The sequence below is a fragment of the Styela clava genome, chromosome 1 (genome assembly GCF_964204865.1).
Source record: "Styela clava chromosome 1, kaStyClav1.hap1.2, whole genome shotgun sequence".
In the NCBI taxonomy this organism is placed as follows: Eukaryota; Metazoa; Chordata; class Ascidiacea; order Stolidobranchia; family Styelidae; genus Styela; species Styela clava.
In genome coordinates, this window is record NC_135250.1 from 4,554,708 (window position 1) to 4,580,818 (window position 26,111).

Genomic DNA, 26,111 nt, shown 5'->3' on the forward strand with positions numbered 1-26,111 from the left:
TATGATCTAACGAAATCTCACAAATATATGGTATTCCGAGGAAACCGATTATTCTTATTAATTAATTTACATAATTTCATAAAATGGTTTTACGTTTTCTTGAGATTGATTTTGAATCCTTCTTCCTTTACTTTACGTGCAACCCTGATATTGAATAACGCTGTTACTTCACCGTAGTCATTCATCGCTACTACCTTGTGCTTGCCGACATCTGTTGGTCTTGCGGCCTAAAATGATCATAAATTGAGTTATCGGCAGAGAAATATCATTCAGTTATTTGCAGATTATCATTTGGTAAAAATAATGTCTAAGTAGTAAATAAAATTAGTGTATATATATGGTGTTCATGAAGTCTTGAAAAAAATTTAAAATTGAAAGGGAATTCATTAATACCATATTGTTTTGGCCCTCACAGATGTATTAAATGAAGTAAAAGACCTAAACAATTACTGATTAAAAACAACAAAACTTGGTTGAGACATATTGATAACTTACTTCATAACAGAATTGAAAATGGTAAAGAGACTTTATGGACATCCTGTATGTTTGAAAGATGATAGGATACAAACAATCAAACTATAGTTTTCTTACATACCCAATTGTCAAGATGGATTTAATTTATGTGAAATTCTTGGGATTGAATTCAGCATTCATCAGTATAAGAACAGATTAAGTTCCATTTTTCAGAAATTAAAATTAATAGCATTAAGAATTCGATAACATCAAACGGATATATATGGAAATACAGCGTGGTCGTTAGATTAGCAGAAGAATTGCAGGTCGGATAAAATCACAAATAAATGCGTATAGGTATATAGGTTGGATTGGAACGATATCCCACAAAATAACCTTCAAATCGCTACACGAGCTTGGACTTGGGCGAGGTTAAGACAGGTTTCTAAAGTGCACGGACGACATTTTTAAGCATCTATGAGCGTAATAAAAAATAAATATTCTATCAAAAAACTTTGTAAAATTTATTCATTGTAGAAATAAATAGTTTCTAGAGACCACCTTATAGTTCTATATATGTTCTAATTTCTAAAAAGATATCCGACAGTATTAAAAGTTTGGAGACTGCCGTGATTCTCTGTTCAGCTCCTGTGAAAGGCTTTTATTAGTACAATTTGGTGTGTTATTGACGATAACCGAAAAGGCCATAAAGTTTTCCAATCTCTCAAGATACAGGGTATCCTTCAAGTTTCTTTACAATTTCAATTTTGTTATGAAGTCAGTTCTCAATATATCTTAGCCAGGTTTGTTGTTTTTTAATCAGTAATTGCTCAAGTAATTTTCCTTTGTTTTAATATTATCTGTGAGGACCAATATATGGTATCGATAAATTCCTATTTCAATTTTGAAAAATGTTAAGATTTTATGTACACACTATAATTATATCGTTTGTTACCTTGATGGTCATAGTGTATGTCGATGTACTTGGATCTCCTTTGACAATATATCTTCCTCCATCATCTATAGATAACCAGTTGCCTTTCCTCCAGACTACTTTAGGGTTGGGATTTCCTTCTATCTTCACGCGAACTTCGATTTTTTCACCTTGAAAATAGAACAGAATAGCGTCACGCTAATAACCGAATTGCGTAAGTCATTTTTGGCGGTTTTGAGTTTTTTTTATAAAATAGGTACTTATGTAATGCTGCGCACCTGTCTGTTAACTCAGATTTTATTTTATGAATTCCGAAATCCATAAAAATAGAGATTTTGTATGATATGCAAATTTGTTCAATTGTTTCGTCATAATGAATTATCATTGTTAACGCGAGACTATTGTGACGTCACAAAGGCAAAATAACCTCGTCGAAGGATTTTCGAGTTTTTGCATCTCAGATTCTAGCTTAGCGCTTATAAATTTCAATTTATACTACAGTATAGGAAGGCGTGCACTTGTGATATTCACTGTTTGAGTTCAATTTACCTTGGTTGGCTTTTATATAAGGCTACATTGCTATTTTATTCTTAATATTTAACTTTAGTCTTATTTCAGTGGATGTGCAGAGCGTGTTATATTGATGAAATAAATATTTTCAAACATAAAAAATAACGTAATTAAAACAGATTAGCTATTTTGGGGATTAGACATCGTATATACTAAGAATTACATTCGTTTTTGGATTGTTTGGTTTTCAGGACTGGTACATATAGTCAAGTTGCAAATTGCGTATGTCCCCTAGTCATAGACACATTTCTGCCTAAGTCACAGTGCGCCATTATGACGTCCCATGATTGCGTCATACAAATTAACTTAAATCCGGCTACGATCAGAAAATTGAACCATGGCAAATTATTGACTCTCAATGGCATAGCAATATCATTAGGAAGTTTTTTACGCTTTTCTCAAAACTGCTGAAAATGATTTACGCAATTCGGTTATTAGCGTGACGATAGTTTATCGTGTTTTCATCATGTATAAATGTCGCCATGTCTCAAAACTTGCAAAAAAAATAAATATTATCTATGCTTCCAGCCTAGGTTAACCAGGTATACTTGCTTTTTGAAACACGGATTTGATTCTGGGCGCTTCAAAGTGGATATGGATATATGGAGGTAACTAATTTTGTTAGCCTACTTCACATCAAGTTGTGTAAAGGGACAGAAGCCCTGGACAGGGGGTATATTCACTTGGCTAACACAGAACGTCCCCGAACTCGTAATATAACAAAAATAAAGAAAATTGAAATAAAATTACGGCCTAATCCTAACCTGGTACACATACTACGGGATTACTGATTTTGAACATTACATCGAGGAGTTTCTTGCAACATCATGGAAGATACGACTTGGGAACTACTTGGGCGTTCGATCATCTTTTATTGGAGAAAACCTGAATATTGCTAAAACTTCAGTGAAATGATACTTTTAAATACATTGCAATTTTCACAGTAACATCAGCATTACAAAACGATGATTTTTAATCCAATTTTTGAACATTTTAGTTTTACCCATCATTCGAAATACAAAACTAACGCAATTTTTCAGTGGTATAATAACAGTGACAGGACAAGGATTGCAACTCAGACGGAACATTCAAATTTGTACACCGTGCAGTTGGTTTGCTTATTGAATTCTGCGTACTTATGTTCCCGAGTTGTTGATCCGATCGTCAACTAATTCGATTGGGTACAGCAGGGGTCGTAATGTGGCTACTGGCGAATGAGGTCTCATCCAGATATTTGCAAATACCGATTTAAATGCAGTTTAACCTTGTGTTCCACGTCACGAAGTGTTTCATCATGCTTACACGGGGTTCCGCAAGAGTGTTTCGGGGTCGGGCAGAACCCTGCTGGCTAGGAAAATTAGCTTGGCGAAAAATTGATTGAATCCATCAGGTTCTCATGCCTGCCAAGTCGATGTCTGTGTCTGCTTTGACAAAACGACGCTTTGGCGTAAAAACAAATTGTTTTATACTATCTTTTGAAAACTTCGTGGAAGTATCATGCGCTCATTCGTTACCTCGTTGCTAGGGCTGGGCACTTCGAATCGATTCGAATAGTAAATTATTCGAATCGGTTTAGAGCAGAATTTTGAATCGCCGCCATCTTGTTTTTGTTCTTTCCGCCAATGGTCGAGGTGAATTACCCAGTTTTTTTTTATTGAAACCATATTTTTTCAATGCAATTTTGACATATGACAAGTTTGTGTAGTAGTGTTTCTTATTGTGTGTGAACGCACCGCAATCTGTCTGAGTGACGTATTCTATGTTTTTAGTAATTCATTTGTTGACAGGACCAATTACAATAAAAAAAAAGTCGCATACAATTACATATCTCCCATTGACCCAAGTATTCGAGATTCGATTCAATTCGAAAAAAAAATATTCGATTCGATTCTGAAATCATCAGGTATTCAAAACTCTCCAGCCCTACTCACTGCTTCCCCATCAATTTAATATAGATTTCAACTCGTTGCAAGAATTCCAGTTGAAAGATCAAATTTAATTTCAGAATAAAGCGCACAAAAGGTTATACATAGTTTAAGGCTTCCGACTTTGCGCTTGGCGAACTTGCATAAATATGTCAATAACCGTGATTCGTTGCACCCTAATGACACATGAAGCTACAAATCAACAGATGTGCATTAAGCTGTCACAGCGAGGGAAGCTTTATTGTGATTGTCCTTGGGGATCTTTTATACAAAGCCCCCGACACTAATGCAAAAATGTGAGATTTGAGAAAAACATCCCCGGCACGTTTTAATTAAAATAACAACTAGTAATTATCCAGTTAGGTTTAGGAATGTTTGGAAACGTGAATTTCCAACGTAATCTGCATTTCTCGCCCTAACTGGGTAATTACTCATTTTGTTTTGAGCGGTGGCGGTGGCCGTATATTTTTGAAAAATATGAATTTAAAACAAATCTGTTGCTTCGAAGAAATTGTGTTTTTATTTTCAGTGATATTTTAGTTTGCTGCGATTTGTCATATGCAAACACAGGTAACCAAAAGACGCGTGAAATTACACTTTATCAGTACTTTTTTGTCACATGGAAATAAATCTGATCACACACACTTCAACGTTTCCTTGCGAAAAAGCTGGGCTGGTAATTCGTTCACCCTACCTTCCTCGCCTCCGGTGTCGACGGGTTCCAAGGTAAAACTGGGCATACATTCGCCCTCCTCAACCGGCGGCTTAAATTCCTTCTTCAATAGTTTACTCATCCTGGCGATTTCTTCTCACCCACTGGTAAATCCAAATCCGTAACGTTAGGTAATTGGTATTATTTGGCTGTGAAAGCCGATTTAGATAACGACTGTGATTAGAAAAATTGTTTTGGTGTTATATAAGAAAAAGACTCGGTGCCGGTGTTTTAGAGCAGTGGTTCTCAAACTTTTCAAGCCGCGCTCCCTTATTAGAATTTGTCAAGTCTCTTGCCCCACCTCAAAGTTAACTAGCTTACAGTAAGCTACAAATAACAGTTCGTGAAGTGAAAATATGTTTAAATTCAAAAAACATGTTGAAAATACGTGGATTGAACATAAATATCCAAAATAAAGAAATGTAAATATCCATAATAACGCGGGCAAGATCAAATCTGACAAAAAAATGTTATTTTTGATTAGCTTCACGCCCTCTCAAAAAATTGTCTACGCCCCACCGTTTATTAAGAACCACCGTTCTATAGTAACTACTGCGGTCTACATCCAGGTGATTCAAAATTCTAAGAGCAGGCTCTCATTTCTATCAACTCATTAACAAAAGGCTTCCTCATTCAGAAAACCACGGCTAACTTGATTATTACGGCATTCCGAAAGCGGTCACCTTCCCGAACCCCTTGATTCCCACCTCCATGCGTGATCTACATGCACATTTCCGGTAAATAACTTGTGATCCAAACGCAGGGACAATGTACACGCCAATCAGCAACAAACTAGAAAGTCACAAAATATTCATTTTATCTTTCTACTTGGCCCGATTGGCTTGAAACCAACGGAAACTAGATTGAACTAGATCTACGCCTAGTGTAGATTGGGTTTCTGTACACACATAACATACTGCATCGGCACTAAAGATTTTATTTCCTACCAAGGGCGTAGTCAGCCAAAAATTGGAGGGAATGCAGTTTTAGTTGCTACGACGAGTTGCTCGCTCATTTTGCTTCGAACAAGGCCAGGTAATCAGCGACTGATATCTAAAGTTGTCTTAAAGAAATTCTCCACAGACTCATTGTGCTGTCGGAATTATTCAGCTATACATGCGTGCAATCTCATATATCTCAGTCGTTTCGTTTGCATTAATGGTTGATAGCAAGCCGCACAGCGTCGGGTTGATTACTAGCAAATCTATCACGAATGGAGGTGAATAGTGTCGAATAAGACGTACGAGTTTGTGTATCGCTGCGAATGCCGCAAAATCGCTTTTCAAAAGGAACATACTTCGAAAATTTTGGGAAAACGCTGGCTGCACCTGTGATCTCAATTATGGAATAGAATCTCTGTTGTTGGAAGGACATGTTTCACAACATAATATTATTCACACCGCAAAGGCAGCTAATTGTATCATCGCCAAGGACCAATGGCGTCATTGCAGATTTTTTTCCGTTGCGGTTTTAGTGGTAGACGAGCGGTAATCCTTATGGCCGCATCCAAGGGAGATATTTGGGCGTGTGCCAACTTATATAACAGTTTCTAATTGGGCATTTCACTGATGTGTTTTAATGCCTGGTATATTAGAGATTACTGTTTACAGCAGTTGTTCTTAAACAAGGGGGGTCAATTTGTTGCGAAGCGTGAAGCTATTTCAAAAATAATTTTTTTTGTTAGATTTCATCTTTGCTGCCCTATTCTGGACATTTACATCCAGATCTGTTACTACTATCTGTCTTGTCTACTACCTGTTATTTGTAGCTTATTGAAAGCTAGTTATTTTTGAGATGGGCGCGAGACTTAATATATATATATATATTAAAAGACTATTTACTTCTTACGAGCGAATAATAAAACGAAATTTGAATAAGCTCTTTCATAATAATCTTGTAAGCTACTCCTGCTAAACTGCATGTCGTCATGTTCTCTCCCGCGAGTGTCGGTGACGTCGTGTTATCCGTCGCCTGCGCAGCCGACCGCCATTTCCTTATAAGGCGCCGCAAGAGAGAGATTGGCGTTCAATGCAACACGGGAGCAACCGGCGTTTGTCTTGTGCGTTATCCTGAATGTAGAGTATCACGTAACGTTACAAAAGACATATTATGATGACATAGTGAACTAAGATACGTAATCAAAATGTTCTCGATATATTTCTTTTTCACAACTGAGTATTAAAACTTATCTTAAATTCTATCAATTGCTCCAAATATATATATCGATGTGCAATATTCTAAAACAAGATAGTTTTTGCTAGAATTACAGACGATATGTATTGTTAGCTTTCCAAACAATTATTTTGTATGTAATTCCCGGCATGTCAGTGTTATTTGCTCTTTCAGAATAGGGCGTGGGACCGTCGTTTTTCTCATCTCACAGCACTATATAAGATCGGGTAGTAAAAGCAGGTATTAAATAGGAAATAAATTGAATTAGTTCTTGTCCAATCTTGTACATTAGACGCTAAATTTTCGCGAGGTTACTATTTTTATATTTTTCCTCGCTAATTTTCTTTGATTCTGTGCAATTTAGTTTTTGCCCAACCTCTTTGCAAACATATTGGAAAATTAATAGTGAGGCAAATAGCAGCATAGTACAAAAATCGACATTGGTATGATGACATTATTTTCGTGACATAGGATTAAAATTGTAGTAAATTACTTTGAAATATTCTTAACTGCGCTGAAGCCTTAATTTTTCTACTGAACCCAGCCTTTCTGCTAAATTATATACTCTCTTACATTATTAAATCCGTAATAGTTGATGCTTCATCAACTATCTTTCTGTCGACTATCTCATAGACTACCCAATGTCCCATTGGCAGAAGAACAGATAGTTATTCGCGGATCTACAGTCAACATTTAGTAATGTATCACGCATCTCGTATGAGTCTCAAGGGAACAAAACTGACAAAAATAAATATCTGTATGCCGGCAGGAATCGCACGCATCATCTATGCCATATTACTTAATAAATGAAACTCGTAGGCGGGTAGCAATGTCTTAAAAGCGCGATTCAAGCAACTTACTCATATGATCAAAGACTCTCATGTTACAAAAATCAGCTTGGATCTTTTTTACAAAGCCCCCGTCAACAAATGAACACCACGGCCAACGCTCAAAAAAAGAAAATTTATCCAGTTAGGATCATGGTTAGAAATGCATATTGCGCCGGAAATCCAAATTTTCAAATCATTTCTAATCCCAACTGAATAATTACTAATTTTCTATTTTAAAACGTGGCTTGTTTTACTCAAATTTCGCCTTTTTGCATCAGTGGCAGGGGTACAAAAGATGTATCTGTGATCCACCAGGTTTTCATTAATGACTTACGAGTATTAGTATTTCATGTTTTCTGGTACCATGACGTTTTATTACAGCCCTGAGTTTTTTTTAAGTGTTTTTAAAATAAAGTTACTCTTCAATCTATTGGCGCGATTAGCGTATACGACTCAATTTTTATGACAGTGTCTCCGTTACAAGAAAAAAAATCGTATTTCAATATAGTTATAAAATACAGTTTTTAAAAACGACAAAACCACAAAAGAATTTTTTTTGAAACAAAAAATGCATCCTCACAACGGCAAATAAAAATTATAAGTCAAAAATTTTCTCTATATTTACATTAGTATAATCGCAAGATTTTTCGAATCTTAACGTAAGTCATCAAATGCTGAACATATATCTTGAAGTATAATAACTTATTCGAATCTTATATATCAAATATATGAGTAAAATTTGATAATCTAACTGAAAGTGCAAATCTTTTTTACCTATGATCTTTAATGTCTGTTTTTGGTGAATCTAAATCGGAAGTTTGTAACTAGTTTTCAGGTATTATACCAGCCAAAAGTACTTAAAATAGTTTAATGAATGGTATTCGGTTTGACTCTAAACCCAAAGATACTCGATATTGGCCCGAACTATTCTTAGAGTGTGACCTCTATATTGTCCATCGTGTCATCGTCAATTAAGTGATCCAGTTGATGACAGATTCGGGTTGAACGTCGAACCGACTCTTACAAACGGTTGATTTACATTATCTGTGATTCGACGCTCGCCGCCGTCGGACATCAACTGGTTTTCAGTACTCCTCGTTGTTTGGTTTTGATCAATTTCTATTGGTTCATTCTGGATGGCACTGATGACCTCTTTTTCGCGACTTAAGTTTGGTTCATTTTCGTAGCCAGTGATTGGTTGATTTTGGTCAGCGTTGATGACTTCTTTTTCATGACTTGTGATTGGTTCATTCACATGACCACTGATTGGTTGGTTTTGGTTAGCGTTGATGACTTCTTCTTCATGACTTGTGATTGGTTGATTTTCGTGGCCACTGATTGGTTGATTTTCAGGACTTGAAGTTTCGTTCTCATTGTCGTTATTACGATCGCCAATATCGGCTAAATATCTTTCCTTGAGACTGAGTCAAAAAAAAATGTAAAAGAATAAAATGTCTAAAATTTTATGGACGTCTTATTCAACAATATAGAATAGGTGTAAAATAAAGAAATCTTGGAAATGGTGAATATGCTTGGTGAATTGGAAAAAAAAAACTGCTGAATGGTAGCTACATTACTTGGCGACCTCAGCTGAGCTCCGAGTTTGCTGAAATCATTGGCATGTAAGTGTTACGAAACTAAGTGTACTCATACATCATAAAAAAAAGTGTTTCTGTGAGTTTTGGATAAAATATTGTATAAAACTCAAAGGAAAATTAAAATAATATAAACGTGACAGCTGTATAGCGACTTTTTTTTTCATCTTTACTTATGAGTCGATTTTAAATTTGTTGCCGAAAAAGAGCTATTTTTCCTAAAAACAGCAACAATAATTTAAACTGATCAAGAAGTCCATTTTGTGTCCAATAAATCTACAATTTTTAAACTTCGCCAATGACCGTTGTACAGTGATAGCAACGTGTGACCTTGTTTGTCAACAAAATATTTTATTACTGTCCGCTTCCCATGGGAAATCAAGTATACCGGTTGTTTATTACAATTCAATATGGTTCATAAGATCAATCTATGACGTAATAAACTCAGCTAAACTTTGAGTATGACGTCATATTATATTAATTGAGCATGTTTTTTGAATTATGACACCACCGTACTCGTATAGTGACGTCATCGTAACCACAGTGACGCGTGTGTAAGGAACTTGGATTAGTGAAAACATACGAAACGATCTTTTATAGCTGACAAATACGTAATTATAGTTTTAAAATGGAATACGTAGTGGAATCGGAACTTTCAGTATCTTTAATTGGATAAATCATTAAGAAGCAAAAAAAAACACGATTTTGAGAGTTAATCACAATGCGTGGACCACTCATGTCCCTGTGAGAAAAATTAATAGACACATGACATGCAAGGTTCGGTGTCTCATTGCTCCCTTTTGCCAGAATGTTCGGTAATCCCATAGTATGTGTACCAGGTTAGATTAGGCCATAACTTTTTTCCGTTCCATTACGAGTTCGGGGAATGTTTGTGTTAGCCAAGTGAATATACCCCCCTGGCCATAGGTTTCAGTCCCTTTACACAACTTGATGCAAAGTAGGCGAACAAAATTAGTTACCTTCATATTGGTGCACATACTTCTGGAGCGCCGAATGTTCAAGACGACCATATATATATCCACCTTTATTTCTGAATATTCAACAAACAAACTTTTGTTAATATTTACCTCTGTAAAAACTTCTTTAGTGCCTCGCCTTCTAATACTGAACTGCGAGATGCTTGAAGCAGCCTGGTTGCAAGTCTGGCAAAACAAAATCCAATTCATGCGAAATGTCGAATATACTTAGATAAAAGACAATTATTTACTGTAATATACTTATTGTAGATTCAAATATACTCTAGATCAGTGGTTGTCAAAATTATTAAGCCGCGCCCTTTTTTAGAAAGAATTTGTCAAGTCTCGCGTCCCACCTCAAAAATAACTAGCTAACAATAAGCTACAAATAACAGATAGTAAGGGGAAAATATGTTTTATTCAAAAAACCGCGTTGAAAATATGTGCTTCACGCCCCCTTAAAAAATTGTCTACGCCCCCTTGTGGGGCACACCCCACCGTTTGAAAACCGCTGTTCAACATTTTATAGTTACATAGTTCATGCAAAATATTACCACCTATATATTGCTTTTTCTTTCTTTTGCTGTTGAGCAACTACTAAGTCCGTTTCCTCATTACTTTCTTGAATTGATCTGGCAACATCTCGTGCACGAGTGATCAAAGATGGCGGGAAATTGAATAACTCAGCAAGCTGGAGACCTTGAATCAACAAAATCATAAATTTAAATGCTTTTTAAATTTTTAGTCACCCTAAGTCACGAACTCTGGTCTCGCAGTTTTTGATAGCGATAAAGCTGGAGGTCTTGGTATATGAATTCAAAATTTAATTCCAATTCTTTAGGGATTTCATCCAAGTACATTCGACTTTTATAAATAGCATAGCTCATATATGGCCAATGATTATCACAATGTTTGGGAGGGGTCACAATGTTTGTCGCAAAACTGATTTGACTTTCCCTTTACAAGAAAACTCTCCGGTCTTCCTAGTTTTATTTCTTGACAAGGTTATTTCACAGGGTGTTTCCCCTTTATTAAGCATGAATTGTTTGAACCCAATGCGATTCGGAGTCTAGCAGTAAAAATAACACTATAATTACCACTGCAATGACAGACAGGGAGCCATGAGTGCTAAAATCGTCCCGAAGAAGGTCACGGCAATAAAAGGTTGGGAACCATTGTTATAAAATGTTGACGTGGCAGTGGTACGCTAGAAATTTCTGAAACCTGGATACACATTTGGTTGCATCGAAACCTCTGCTGAGTTGAGAATATAGACCAGGGTGGTCCAAACCCAGGCCCGCGGGCTACATGTGGCCCGCCGCCGCTGCATTACCTGTAACCCGCGTATGTTCGGAGAGTAATCAATAAATCGCATTTCGTGTTGTTTCGTAATAAAATTAATCAGAAAAATGTTTTGACATATTCTTACATCACTAATGTCACTGAATTGACGAGTGTTATGGCTAGCCGAGGCAAATAGCGAAGTTGAATGATGTGCTTGGCAGTCCAAATTATTATTTGGCTTCCTTTTTTTGGTCGGGTATCTATGCTAACAATACAGGCATTATAAAAAACTAAAAATCGAATGCGGATTCTATTAGCCGGGGATGGCTATGTATGATACCTATTTGTTTGCACAATAAAAGTGTTTGTTTTGTATTGTACAGTTTACCTATTCTAGGCACTATTGTGGCCAGCGAACAATGAAAAAATAAATTTGTGGCTCGCGGAGCTAACAACCTTGGACCACCCTGATATAGACCAAATAGTGTGAAAGTGGGAAAAGCCCTATAAAGAATTCGACAACATTAAAGTTAGTATTATCTGCATTAGTTTGCATCTGCATAAAATCTTACCGTAATGTTTCTCTCTTGTATGCCCCCGAGATAAAACATAAGTATATATTACTTTATGAAGACTTCCATGAACTGTGGTCACGTGATCAATCTGAAATATAAAAAAGTAAATTAGAAACAGGGCATTCCAAACAGTGTGTCACATTTATAACTATGTAAAAATGACTATTTTGTAGTAGACATTTAATTTTTCAGCCATAAAAGCACAACACGCCGTTTAGTATGTGAGAATATTCTTGGGTCGCGAGATTTTACAAAATTTATTTTTTAAAAATTTGGATCGCTTGAAAGAAAGGTTGGAAACAAATGAAATACTAGAGTTAGACCATTGGGATGACATAATACATTTACATTAACCAATCTTCAACGCAGTTGGACCTCCTGAAGTATGCGCACCAAGATGGCGAACAACCTTAACTCAGGTTGTGTACCAGGTTAGGGTTCAGGTTATGCGACATCTTGGTGCGCATACTTCAGGAGTACCACATTTACATTATTCAATCTTTTTGAATAAGCCATAGGCGTTTGAAACAACACATTATCTAGCCAGGCTGTAGGTAGAGCTTAAATGATTTCAATACAGAATAAATCCTAATATGTTTTCTCTCTGTCACCTTGAAATGAAAATTTTCAACGTTTGGATAAATTTTTTCCAGTCGACACAATTCCAAGAAATGGGTCGCAAACAGAGTGAACGCCTGGAAAAGAATTGAAACCAAAAAAATTTACAAAAAGAATCATTTTCTAACTGTTGCATGCGCCAATAAAAATCTCAGAAAATGATTTTAGTTTTACTGGGGAAGGGAAGTCGTGGGGACCAAAACTGGTTATAGAGCACCCAAGGTTCTAACGACTAATATAATTCAACAAATTGGGAAAAGTTTTAAAATCACTGTTATTGATATGAACCATATGTACCATATGAATTTTGCGAATTAGCTCACTTACATCGATTATTAGAGATCAATATTAGAGATCCCCAAGTATTGAGTGAGGAAATCGTAACAAGAATTAACGTGATGAGAATAACATTTATAAAAAAATGAATAGAATTTATGGACAAAAAGTCTTGACGTTAACCAGAAAAATTGGTTTCCAAAAACGACTATTTTTTAGCGTTTTCTATACTTTACTTTAGCCAGCCTACTCTAAAAAATAAAGATCAGCATAGGCATACTTCATTTTAAATAAAAGCAATACAACTGACAAATATACAATGTAATATGGCAGTCTGGTTGTTTTCAACAAAAAAGGCCATTCAAATATTGATCGATATCTGCATTTCTACCTCTAACCTATCTTACCTTTTGACTTAATAAAAACTCAGAAATTGCCCAACATAGTCCAACACCTTCCTCACTCGACGTTCCTCGACCTAATTCATCAATGATAACAAGACTATTGCCTGTCACATTCTGGATTATATAGTTGATCTGAAATTGTAGGATAGTAATATATAAAACCATCACAGTGTTCAAACCACATGTCACCAGAATGGAACACATTGAGTATGTTATGCCGACCACAAATATCCCGGTCATCGCATTAAATTGTAGTTCTCTGACTTCCTTTTTAAATGTTTCCGTAACATTGTCAAATCAGCAAAAGTGAAGAATTTGTATTTGAAGAAATATAATTTCTGGGGTCAAAGGTCGCGGAAACACCCATTAGTAATAATTCATGTTGAGCTTTGTTTACAGCAAAATAGTATGATTTAATATGCCGAGTCGACTATACTAAATACAGGAATATGCTAATACAAATAATAAAATGCTATCACACTATTGCATAGTAGAAAGTCAGAATATTGTAAGGATATTTACCACAATCAGACATCGTTAGTAAATAAAATAATTTTCATAGATCGTGCGATCGTTCTTAGATTAGTTACCTAACATACTGTGCGACACAAATAAGGTTGCAAGACATAACCACAGTATTGCCAACGATATTTCTTCCAAGATAAGCTCACTACATATCAGTGACTGCTTGCACAAAGCCTTGTTCTCAATAGAAAATGTGAGAAAACGTAAAAAACAAACCTCTTTCATTTCCACCATAAAAGTAGATGAATTCGTTTCAATATCATCGTCACTACCAACTCTTGAAAATATTTGATCTGACAATCTGAATGATGCGTATTCCGCTGGCACGAAGGACCCGATCTGAGCCATAATCTAGGTATAGAGAAGAAGGCAAGGACTTCAAATCAAAAATGTAAATCAAGTCCCACCGCCGCATAAATTTGCATCGGTACTAATAAGACGGTGGTACGCGACCATTATAAAACGGGGCGCGCGAATCGATCGGTAATTTTAAAGAGAAGAGGAAAAAAAAACTAAGAAACACTGACGTAATGGTTGACGATCTACTAATCTAAACAATTCGGGAAACGACAATACAAATGATCTCAGGTAAACATCGAGACGAATTCCCAAACTGAAATTTCGAATTCTCTCACAAAATTTGATCTCACGAACTATCACGGCTCACATTTGTTAAAACGTGATATCAACCGCTTGACTCTAAAAGCCAGTTTATCTGTCTATGCCCAAGATATTTTTTTGAACATTGAAATTAACAGACCCAACATTACATGCACAACGTTTCACACGTTCAAGTTTTACATTCCCGTCTCGGTCAAACCTTTCATTGTGAGCAAATTACAGAGGTGGGCATGATAACCTATTGCTTGGAAGTGGTATCACAGGTAACACATTTCTTGTTCAGTTCATTACCAAGCACCCCCCGACCCTCATGTACGGTGACCGTACATTTGAACCCACGTACATTTGAACCCATGTACATTTGAACCCATGCGTATATCCACGGGTTCAATCTATATGCGGGTGCTAAAACCCATGGGTTAGGGTTAGTATGAGTTCAACTATCCGAAAAACAAAAAAAATTCTATATGTGCAATAGAATGTAGATACAATTGTCATGGGTTCAAGTGTACGTGGGTTCAAATGTAATGAAACCCTCATGTACTTATAGTGGTTGTTCGTTCGTTCAAAGTTTGTAGCGAATGTGCCAACCATCTCACCTGTAAAAGTGCAACTTGCTTCAAATACGTAGATTTCCCGCTCATGTTAGGTCCAGTTATAATATTGAAGTTCGTTTCATCAGAGGCATAGATATTGTTTGGGATTGGTTTCTCTCGTTTCATAATTTTCTCCAACACTGGATGTCGCCCTTGCTTCACTGCCAGAGTGTCCGTGAACTCGGGTCGCACTGGAATATGGAAGAAATTGTTTTTGCCGGTCTATGAATTTTGGCTCCGACTCGTTTAAAAATATTCTCCGATGCTGACGGCGAGAGCAAGCCTACTTCAACAGAATATAACGAATGCTTAATGAACTGGATGATTTTCAGGTTTTAGTAGGAAGTTTGAACTTATTTTACCACCATTAATAAACTGAAAGTCCCACTCGCAACTCCGGATTATTTTAGAATACGACTCCGAAAACCAACTCAAGCAGCGTCACCGCCGAGTCGAGTCCGTGTCATAGTACCGTGTTTCCCCAAAAATAAGGCCTAGCCTGAATTTTAAAAATAATTTTAATATATGCCGTTTCCTTAAAATAAAACCTAGTCATATTTTGTATATTTAAAATTCTCTACTTTGTAATTTTGTTTCGATAAATGAAAATAAAAGACATCCCCCAACAATAAGCCCTCGTGTTATTTTTAGAAAGAAAATTGAAATAAGTCTTATTTTCGGGGAAACAAAAACAACAGTTGAGTGAATAAATATGTGCCACTATGACGCAGTGAAACTTTCATTGTGATGAAATATAGTCAAATAGAACAATTCAAAACTAAAATTATCCTATATTGAATAAATAGCAACAACGCTACTTACCGTATTCTGTAGTAGAAGCAATATGTGCAAACGACACCAACATATCCAACGTAGAAATTGTCTCAGATAAATTGTATAGACAACCTATGGAATCACGAATCTCGGTTAACATGTCAGATACGACTCTGAAAAGGAAATTTTTGGGATATCCATTTTTTATTTGACATTTGTGATTGTGACGATAAATAATAACACTGGTAATTCTTTATAGTTGGAAGAAAATTAATATGCAATAAATAGTTTGTATAGATTTTAGGTTAGTGGTTCTTTAACGCCAGTCCCCCGACCGATAGCTAGTAGTATATGTACCAGGTTAGGGTTGGGCCATAATTTTGTTCCGATTTTTCTTATTTTAGTTCTATTACGAGTTTGGGGACCGCCTGTGTTAGCCAAGTGAATGTATGCCCTGCCCTTAGGTTTCAGTCCGTTTATACAGCTTGATGTAAAGTAGGCGAACAAAATTAGTTACTTCACTATTGGTACAAACACTTTTGGAGCGCCAGAAAAAGTACATATCAGTCCGAAAAAAGCGACATCTTACTCATTCGCCATCGCGTAAATACTTTTGACAGCTTGATTTACTCTTTCGTTCATACATATCATATCGCTTGTTGTACAACTCAAAGTTTTCTTGCTTTTAGAAACCTAATAAAAAAGAAAAGAGTAGGTATATATAACAGTGCTGAACTTGATGGACGGCTCCTCTTCTTTTAAGTGAGTACGTTTTCATTCCATGTTGAGATTGGCATATATTGAAAAGAGGTGTAAAATATTTGTAGGCCGTAAATCTTCAAGTTAATTGTCAAATTATTCAGGAATTAGGAGCAACAATGTTATTTATGACTATATCTATACCAAGATAAAATAACCAAAATGTAAGATAAGGTATAATATATTTTCAAATATACAGGGTGGTCGCTAGAAATACCGAAAATTTTTCAAACAGCTATTCATTTTTACAAAGAATAACTTATGGCGTATGTTATATCACAAATAATACTACAGAAATCAAATAGAACCTAAATAGTATCAACCTAAAACAACGTAGAACCTAGAAAAAAAATAAAAACGTATCGAAGAAGAAAAGAGTAAGCACGCATTTTATTCGTGCTCTCGCCTGACCTTTTAATTCTCTGCTTCTTCAGCGACCACCCTGTTTATTGAAAATACGTTTATGTATGGAGTAATAAAAACTTACAAAAATGGGCAAACTGTGTAATATTAATACTTAAAAGAAATGACGATAGCAGTAGCACACTAAAAAAAAACAAGAGAGCTACGCCCAAATATATGGACACGTCTGTTCGCAGTACAGTACGGTTTACCGTACCGTCAGATCACAGTCTACAAATATATTCACACCAAGCGAAGCAGTACAGTAGGACACAAAATGGCGTCCGATGTCCGCAGAACGTTTAATGACGTCATAGCAAACAAAAACAAATCTCACAGAGCTAACAGAAATATTTAAAATGAATAAAAGTAATAGCCTTCTGGGGAAAAATTTTATCTTCAACCACTGAAAATTTCAAATCCATTGGTCCAGTATTCGAAGAGAAAAGCGGTTTTTTAATATAATATTTAGAGTGTTATTCTGTGTCAATCAACAAGAACAACATAATATTGAAACGATCGTTATGTCCACTACGTGTCCAACAAGTACATATTTTTGGCATCTAATAAGGAGAATTTTGACAGAAGAAATTATGTTTTCTTTTATTCAGATTGGTGTTTGGAAAAGGAAACATAACAGAATGAACATATAGGCGTGTGCCAGCTGTTCTAATAAAATTAATCAAACAAAATTTTCATACTTTTATGAACGAAGAAGGTAACTCAGGACATCCACCGCGATCTGACAAAGTCATTTGTATGAAGAAACCACGCGACGCGTTATAAGCGCATTTGATTGGTAGATTATGTTTTTCAGCAAGTTGTGTGATCGCTTCTGTTATGAACAAATGCAATTTAAAATCTTACTTCGCAGCCTATTTGAGAACCAAAGACTGCAGTATGAAAGAAAATACACAGTAATTCAAGTATCGAGACAAGAACTCCAACCAGAAGTGTATGTTTTGCTTTGCTATTGACTTCAGGCAAATATTTATTTAACCCGGCCAAATAATTATGGGTATTAAGTCTTAGTCAGGATGAAACAGGTATCATTTGAGACTTAAGTTGGAGTCCTGTCAATTTCATGTTTGCTAATCAGAAGCCATCGAAAACGCTAATAAAATAAGAATTATTTGACTTGAGCCAAGTCGCTCTAGAATCTAGATAACCCTTTTAGCAGTACTTAAGAGTTATTTGGAATTTTCCATAGTTACTCAATTCAGAGTCAATTCGTGCCTTCTAAAAATCTGACTTGGGAATCCTACCCTGAAGAGTCTCAGTTCAGCACAACTTGCAATTAATATTAAAACGTATCAATTTTTACCCAAATAAAATAAAACATTTTGAAGGTTTGCTGTTACCGGGTACGTCTCGTAATCAATGGTCGGCCCAATGGATGCATCTGATATTATTATACCTAAACTGGTATCTAAACATGGTGTCACGGATACTGTAAGTTGGTGTGTAAGCACGCACAACTGTATTGCTATTGCAGATTTTAGTATGTGAACCAAGATGGCGGCTACCGGAAAGTAGTATGTAGACCAGGTTAGGATTAGACCATAATTTCAGGTACAAATACTAAAATAAGGAAAATTGGAATAAAGTTATGGCCTAACCTGGTACACATACTACGTTTCGGTGTTCGCCATCTTGGTTTACATACCACGGGAGCGCCGTGCTAAGCACATGAAACCTAAAGGTCACCTATAGACAAGATCGGACACGAGTCAAAGTTCACTATATTACAGCTACCATAAGACTACGCTATTTTATCATCTCCACTCTCCCTGCATAAACACTAGAGCCTATATCAAACCATTAATGTCTTCAATAAGTTCAGAAAACGTTCGTCTTGCAGCATCAAGTAATCCATTGATTCCCTCCTTCACTGCAAAACACTTCTGAGTTTTCATGTTTAAATTTCCTTTCTGATATTGAGCTCCTTCTCTTATAACACTCAGTATTTTGTCTAATATCGTTCCTGGTGTACAAGGGGTTAATTTTTACTAGACTAAAAAGTAAAACTGTAGACTAATAGAGCAATGCTCAAATATACAGACGCGCATCACCACTTAAGACACTGTGCAAACTGCGGCCCACGAGGAAAAATTGTGCCGCCTGCGGGGAAGCTCCAATTCTGAATGGCGTGATGCCCGCGAAACAAGTTTTTAATTTAGTTCAATCTGGTACGTGCAAGTAATTCAAATCTCTTTGCATTGCCAGACCTAGTTCAATAACTACCTATGTCTATGACGTCATAATTCCCCAAAAGCAAGCTTGTGCGAACAACACATGTCATAAGATCAATATCCAAAATTTTCACGTAAAAGCCTATGTTATATAAAGGTGCCACCAGCGGTTTTCCCCATTTAGTTGTATGTAATACTATTCCGCGGCTAGCATACAAAATAAAATTGCAAAATAAAAAATGCTACGCTATGACTATTCTAATATAATTTATTACCAAATCTAGTGTCTTTCATTGTCGCATGATAAGCTTGAAACAGTTCAGAACGAGCATTTGAAAGTGTTTCCTGCGAAAAAATAGACCAACTAGTGTGTTAAAAAGGTAACACAAAACTTAATCCTAAAAGTTAAAAAAGTAACACAAAGTTTAATTATAAAGGTTAAAATAATGGATGGATGTATGAGTCAAATTTGTTCATGCAAAGCTAGCACAGCTAATTACCACGGTACGTTTAGGTGTTGTCGTACTTTAGGCATTTCACGACCCAACATGTGATGCGGGTATTAAATAACTCATTCCTGACCTCTAGTGCCGGAACAAGTTGTAATATATGTTTCAGAAGAATACAACTTGTAATCTTATTCTCTGCTGTTCGTTCTGTTTCTTGTTTTGGTATTTGAACTAGAGACGAGAGTAAATGATCCAAATCAACATCGAAGCGATCAAGACATGCTTTTAATCTGTATAGGATTGAGTAAGTATTTCTTCAAAACAACAATTATAATTCTAAGTCCAAGTAGTAATACTGATGAGAGGTGAGAAGTCCATCAGAGAAAAAAAGAATTCTCATATTTACCCCGCGGAGAGGATAGCCGATAAGACGACTTAATCATATGGCAAACCACTCTCTATCGTCCGGTTGATTACCAGTCGAGTGTCGGATATGTGATTAGGTAAACAGATATTCGTTTCAGATACAGGAACATGATGGTGGAAAGAGACGTCACCGACATGCGGTACAATTGCATGCATGCTTTTAATTCTAAGGACGATGCGCCAGCATAAATCACCCATGAAGTAATATCGACACAGATACACCTACTTTAATATAATCATTACGTTGTTGTAACACTTTTCATATGTACCCATAGAATAGATCTTTCTCATCTGTAAGTTCTTGAACACAGTCATGCCTTGATGTGATTGTTTCAAGGTCATTAGGAGGTTGAAGAATATTACTTCTTAGCATTCTAGCGCCTCCAGCGGTTCTAGTATGATTCAAAACTCCGAACAGAGTCTCTTCGCTCCTGCAACATAGAGACCATAGAAGAATTATAGAATCGGTTTTCAAACTTTCATGCTTCTTGACCCCCGTGTCATATTAATTTCAAAGACGACTGTGCTCCTCTAAAAAAATACCTCGTTTCTCGTTTAATATTAAAACAGTCAACAAACGAAAACGAAACAATAAATGTATTATAATCAAATAATAACTAATTGCAGTAAATTTTATTATCTTGTTTACTCCTAGTGGGTGAAAGTAGAATTTACTCCCAATTTTTGTTTTTCAAATGCCTATAATCCGAATGGTAAAAAGGGGGCTCTAAAAAACAATTGACGGAGGATTGAGGATGTTGATGCCCAGAAACTTGAGTTGAGTTCACACAACTACAAATAAAGCACGTAACAATGCTACCTTTTATTAATTACCAACAAACGGGTAGTCTGTCCGTAGTGAGACTATCTATGTGACATATGGGAACACTTTCAAGTAGCATTTGATTTTCGTGTCAATATATTAGAGCAGATACGATTAGGGCCAGATACAAATGACTTGGTGAAACTGCTGGCCGCACGCACCTTCATTCAACATAGTTTTCTAGTAGTTGCAACAACAAGTTTAATTATTGATCTTATGATATGCGTTGTTTGCTTCGCATAAGTCTGATTATAGGACGTAAGCCAGGGGTCGGCAACCTTTTGTTGCTTGCGGGCCAATATTAAGGTTGCAAGTCATTGGCGGGCCGCACATATTTTTAAAATGTTGAAAAACCAAACGGATCATACTTTTTATAATAAAAATCAAGCAGTGAAACATTTCTCGAATAGAATATAGATTTATTGCCTCATTGCATCTCATAAAATTCCATTTAAATATTTTCAGCGCCATTGAACCCTTTGCACTTAGCATCAACTTTTCTGCTTTTTGTTGCCATTTACTCAATTGTAATAATTTATATGCTCATTGAACGAGTAATTGTGAAATATATAATTGTTAGGTTATAATATAATTTAGTCTTAAGAATATATTTGTCAAAACGGATGTTTTGATACTATGATTTAGTGAAGCGTCGCGGGCCGGCCCGCGGGCCGTAGGTTACCGACCCCTGACGTAGGCATATGCTCTGCAACGCAAAGGAATTGGAATTACTTGCACGTACCAGATTATCCTAAATTAAAAACTCGTTTCGCGGCCGCACACTATTTAATTGGCACTTCTCCGTGGGCCGCACAATTTTTTCTTGTGAGCCGCAGGTCGCAGTAAATAATGTTAAAAATAAACGTAAACTTACTTTGGATTTTTCAAGTTAATCACAAGTTCCAATGCTGAGGCAGTGCTTGCATCTACAAGTGTTGTCTGCTCACTTCCCTTGAAGACGATACTCAACGAAAAATTAGCAAATAATGTGTTTTGTATAAATTCAACATACTTCACCAAAGCTGCTGTGGCCGCTAGACAGTAGTACCTAAAATTAAAATTTGAATATTGCTAATTTAACGCCAGTTCAACCATTCCTTAAAACTGTGTAGTCAAGAAACTATAGTGTTGAAAAAAATAAATCCATAAGATTTTTCGATCGAATATTTTCACCAACTTTTATAATTTTTATTTTAACTTACGAATGTCAAATCAGTGTTACCACGAAACAGCATGAAGCAAAATAATCATAGGGTGAATATCGTGTCTCGTAGAAGCTGAAGAAAATGAGAGCAATAGCCTTACTAGCGACTTCTTCAGTCAACAAGTGCTAAAAATTCGAATTCGATTGACCCGGTAGTTTCAGAGAAAAGAGAATATTACCACAAAGAACACCAACAATCATGCATTCCTACAAGTAAAGACTATCAACAAGAATCAGGCAAAAAAGCCTTATAATTTGTGTTCAATAAGATGTGTTCAAGTCGGGAAAACTCACTTTCCATTTACGTCCATTTCCACAGAATTACGTTCTTTAACACACAATTGCTTTATATAATCGAGACCTTTTCCTTCATTGAAATAATGTCGTTGAACTGTGGTAATGTTGCAATTCTAAATTGAAAAATGAAATATAAACATACGTAAAAAACCATTAAGCTACAATGGTCGAAACTACCAAAAACAAGGTGTTGAGTGTTTGAATATTAGTGATTTTTTTGCTATAGCCTTGTTCGGATCGAAGATTTGAAAATATGTCGCAAATGTCAATCCCTCAGCCGGAGTAGCAAGTATTCATTTTCATAAAATCTATACGGGTAAAATTCAGAGCTTTTGCAAGTCGAAATATTTTCAAACTGAAGCGGCATATGAAGATGTGTTTCAGTCAAGGTTTTTGTCAACCTAGAGACACGATTAGAAGTTTTTAAATTGCTCGAAATTCAAAGACTGATGATATTTTTTCCACAGCTTCCGTTGATGTGAAAATTATTTGCTGACAAAAATTATGACCCGCCCACATACACGATTTATGTATTTTGTTAATAACTAAGAAATGCTAATATCTGCCGAGACGAAGTGGGCGTGTTGACCTTATTACCAGGTTCACGATTTTAAATTCAAACTCAATGATCCTCACAGGCACCCGAAAGTGAGTGGCTTATAAAAAAAATAATGCAAACCTGAAAATTGTCCGAAACAACTCTGAATATTTTGACTTTATTTCCAGCATCGCACATTGTGCTTGGAAAAATAACTTCGATCGGAGAGAGTAGGTGAAGTCGAGTTATAGTTTTCACGTAAGTTTGAGAATCAGAAAATTGAGATAGTTGCAAAACTGGATGGCGTAAATCAATGGAAGCCATTCCAATCTCTCCTCTGTGAAAATATTTTGAGTGTCATTTTAGCGAAATTTGAAAAGCAAGCATTTTAGAAACAAAATTGAAAATTTCAGTAATTCGAGTCTGAATCGGAGTTGAATGTTCTCATTGGAGTCGGATCCGGAAATTACCACACGAAGACAATTTTCTTCTTCACGCGGTGTCGGTATTGGATTATAAATTTCTCCGACTCCCGCATCCATGGTTATTATCGGTACAACATTCACAATCTCTTCTTCATATAAATATACATACATATTTAGGCAAAATAATTCGCTTAAAGCAAGGTCAGAAGTTCAGAAGTAATACCGATTCATATCTGAGCAAATTTAAGGGCTTACACTGAGAATAACTGGTCACGTTTTGGACACAGAATTCATCAAAAGAAACGATACTAAAATTTTCGATAGATTGAAATGATAAACAAACGGGTTTCTAAAGTTCTTTCTGAAGTTATATAAAAATATACAAAATCACGATACTTTGCCAATCCTCTCCCTTCCACTATCGCTACGATATTCGATGACTCTGTGATCCTAGGTGTGTCTGTTACGTCTGATCTGGCACTACGCGGTGTTCGCCTGCTGTGTCCTGGTGTTATTGGCGTACTTGAGCTGTTGCCAATACCCCAATTAGTTATGAATTAATTTAAAGTTAGGAAAAATTTATTCGTTGGCTTGGGTAAGCTACTGTACGCTTCAAAGTAGAAACTCAGTTGTCAGAGTAAAGTTTCTTATGAAGAAAATATATATATATAAAAAAAAGATTTTAATAAAGACTATGAAATGATAAAATAATGGGTAACAGATTTACAAGTTGTAAGCCATTGGGTTTTTCAGATCTTTGAGTTTGGATTAAAATTCAATCCATCGCACCCGTGGAACAGCTTGTTGTAAGTTGTCAATTCGACTCAATTGTTATGAAAGAAGTTCATTTTTACAGAGATTTAAATACGGTATAACAAATTGGATTAGCGTTTGTTGTTCTGCATTTTCAATTTCACGGGCTCAAGACTTCGAGTCAAAACTATAATTGATATTTAGACTGAAAAAAGCGTCTGGAGAACTATGTTTTGGGAAGTTGAACTAGGAGTCAATTTTTTGACATCCCAGAGTCGGAGCCGGATTCGGGTTTCAAATTGCAAGGAGTCGAAGTTTAGAATGAAATAATATAATTTAACCTGGAAGCCCCAGACAAAGTAGAATCAACAGCTCTAGGTGTTGTGTGTGAGCTGCTCCTTCCTGGTGTTAACTTTGGGGTTTTGCGAGGCGCTCGCCCCGTCGGAAGCTGGAAAACTTCAAAAAATATTTTAAATTCATGCAATTTTCAATCAAGTACAGAAAAGGGAAGAAATAAAATGAATTAAAAATGGTCAAGCCATACAAGCGGTTTTATACTGCACGTGAGCTTTAAATAGGCTACGTCATTTTTCTATATATTCGATTTGCACTCAAAAAATTTCAGTCCAAAAAATGAAATCCATCCATTTGGTATAATTCTAGCGAAAGGGTGGTTAATCCTACAAATTAGTATATGTCACGAAACGGCAAAATTCAATACCGGCCAATTCAGCCGTAAATATGCCGTTATTACTTCATCTACCTCATGTATGTGCTCAAGAAACCCAGATCTCCAGAATGAAAGACCCTGTTTTGGTCTTGTTCTATAAAAAGGGGAGTTTGCACTACAAATTAGTATTTGAACTGGAATTGGGACTGCAACCTTAACATACCGTGGGATGAATCGCTGCTTGTGCTTGGCCTCGACAATGCTGTATTCTTTGTATTCTTTGGTGTTCGCATACATTCTTTCACACGTAAAGTCGAGTTTTCCGCGGACGCAAATAGTGTATCAGAGTTTGATGTCTTTTCCGTACTTCTGCCTCTCTGCTCGCCAGCGATCGAACTGATACCAGATATGTTTGCAACAGTGGCAATAGAAGAGTCATGGCCTGAAAATATTATTATGCCGTTTGTAAAATTCCACGTATAAAATTACGAATATCTTTTTTGGGTGCTAAAGATTTACAAGAAATTAAATTTCAATTGAATTGGCTTTTTGAAAACACACGCCCCCTAAATATAAACGATGCTTGTACAAGTTTTGTCTTAATCCTGAACAAAATTGCAAAATAACATAAGCGATAAACTCATGTTAGAATAAAATGTACTTTGTTTATGCTGGACCGAGACCAACCAGACTAGACCCTAATATAGCCTACAACGAACAACAATACCAGTCTATTCTAGTCTGCTCAGTATACAGGTACATTATAGGCTAGTTCCGTTGTCAACGTTTGATCAGTAAAATTTTACTTGGACGAACTTGCTGGTTCCAGACATTCTGTTGCCTTGACATCAAAGGAGACCGTACGTCGTCACTCAGAGGTGAAGCATCAAAAATACCGGTAAAATTCCCCGATGTATTACCCTTACTTCTCTGCTGATGAGATGTAACACTGAGCTCATTTGCGCTACTACTTGAAAAATACGATGTATTTGGTGATTCAAGTAAGCCATACTTGTACTTTGGTTTCCTTGAATTATCGTAATTCGCCATTACGCCATCGCCATCAGGGAAATTTCAACTCACTGAAACTGTCTCGACGTAAACCAAAGCAAGAACGTCGTCTGCGTCGATTCGACCTTTCGTTCCGGTTGAGCACATTACTGACCCCTTCGTTCACATTTTAAAGGAAGTGTAAGGAGTCGCTTAGTATAAATAAATTTACATTTTAGCAGTCGACACGGAAACCAAAGAGTGTACAAAATGCTAACAAATATGTCAGTGTACCAGAGTGTACATATATTGTCGAAAAAAACAAATTAATGTGGAAAGTGT

At 36.1% G+C, this 26,111-nt stretch overlaps 2 protein-coding genes across 2 annotated transcripts in view; both read right to left on the reverse strand.

Annotated features, from left to right (window-relative positions):
* LOC120348631 (twitchin-like) overlaps positions 1 to 4,764 on the reverse strand; it is a 30,867-nt gene extending 26,103 nt beyond the window's left edge. The window contains exons 1-3 of the mRNA XM_039418800.2: positions 4,577 to 4,764; positions 1,409 to 1,557; positions 94 to 227 (exon numbers count right to left, since the gene is read on the reverse strand). Coding sequence (XP_039274734.2) covers positions 94 to 227; positions 1,409 to 1,557; positions 4,577 to 4,676 — 383 coding nt within the window. The 5' untranslated portion in view covers positions 4,677 to 4,764. The remainder of the gene's footprint in view (positions 1 to 93; positions 228 to 1,408; positions 1,558 to 4,576) is intronic.
* A 2,825-nt stretch (positions 4,765 to 7,589) lies between these two features.
* Positions 7,590 to 25,882, reverse strand: LOC120344196 (mutS protein homolog 4-like). Its single transcript, XM_078116747.1, has 22 exons — positions 25,586 to 25,882; positions 25,003 to 25,221; positions 24,451 to 24,565; positions 23,753 to 23,884; positions 23,073 to 23,268; positions 22,391 to 22,506; positions 21,767 to 21,940; positions 20,339 to 20,500; positions 19,777 to 19,933; positions 19,470 to 19,539; positions 18,822 to 18,986; positions 17,704 to 17,837; positions 16,431 to 16,534; positions 15,890 to 16,014; positions 15,071 to 15,258; positions 14,067 to 14,201; positions 13,329 to 13,457; positions 12,639 to 12,722; positions 12,025 to 12,115; positions 10,726 to 10,867; positions 10,280 to 10,354; positions 7,590 to 9,017 (listed from the first exon to the last, which is right to left on the reverse strand). The coding sequence occupies exons 1-22, from the start codon at positions 25,827 to 25,829 to the stop codon at positions 8,564 to 8,566; spliced, it is 3,411 nt and encodes a 1,136-aa protein (XP_077972873.1). The 5' UTR covers positions 25,830 to 25,882; the 3' UTR covers positions 7,590 to 8,563.
* Between the last annotated feature and the right edge of the window lie 229 nt (positions 25,883 to 26,111).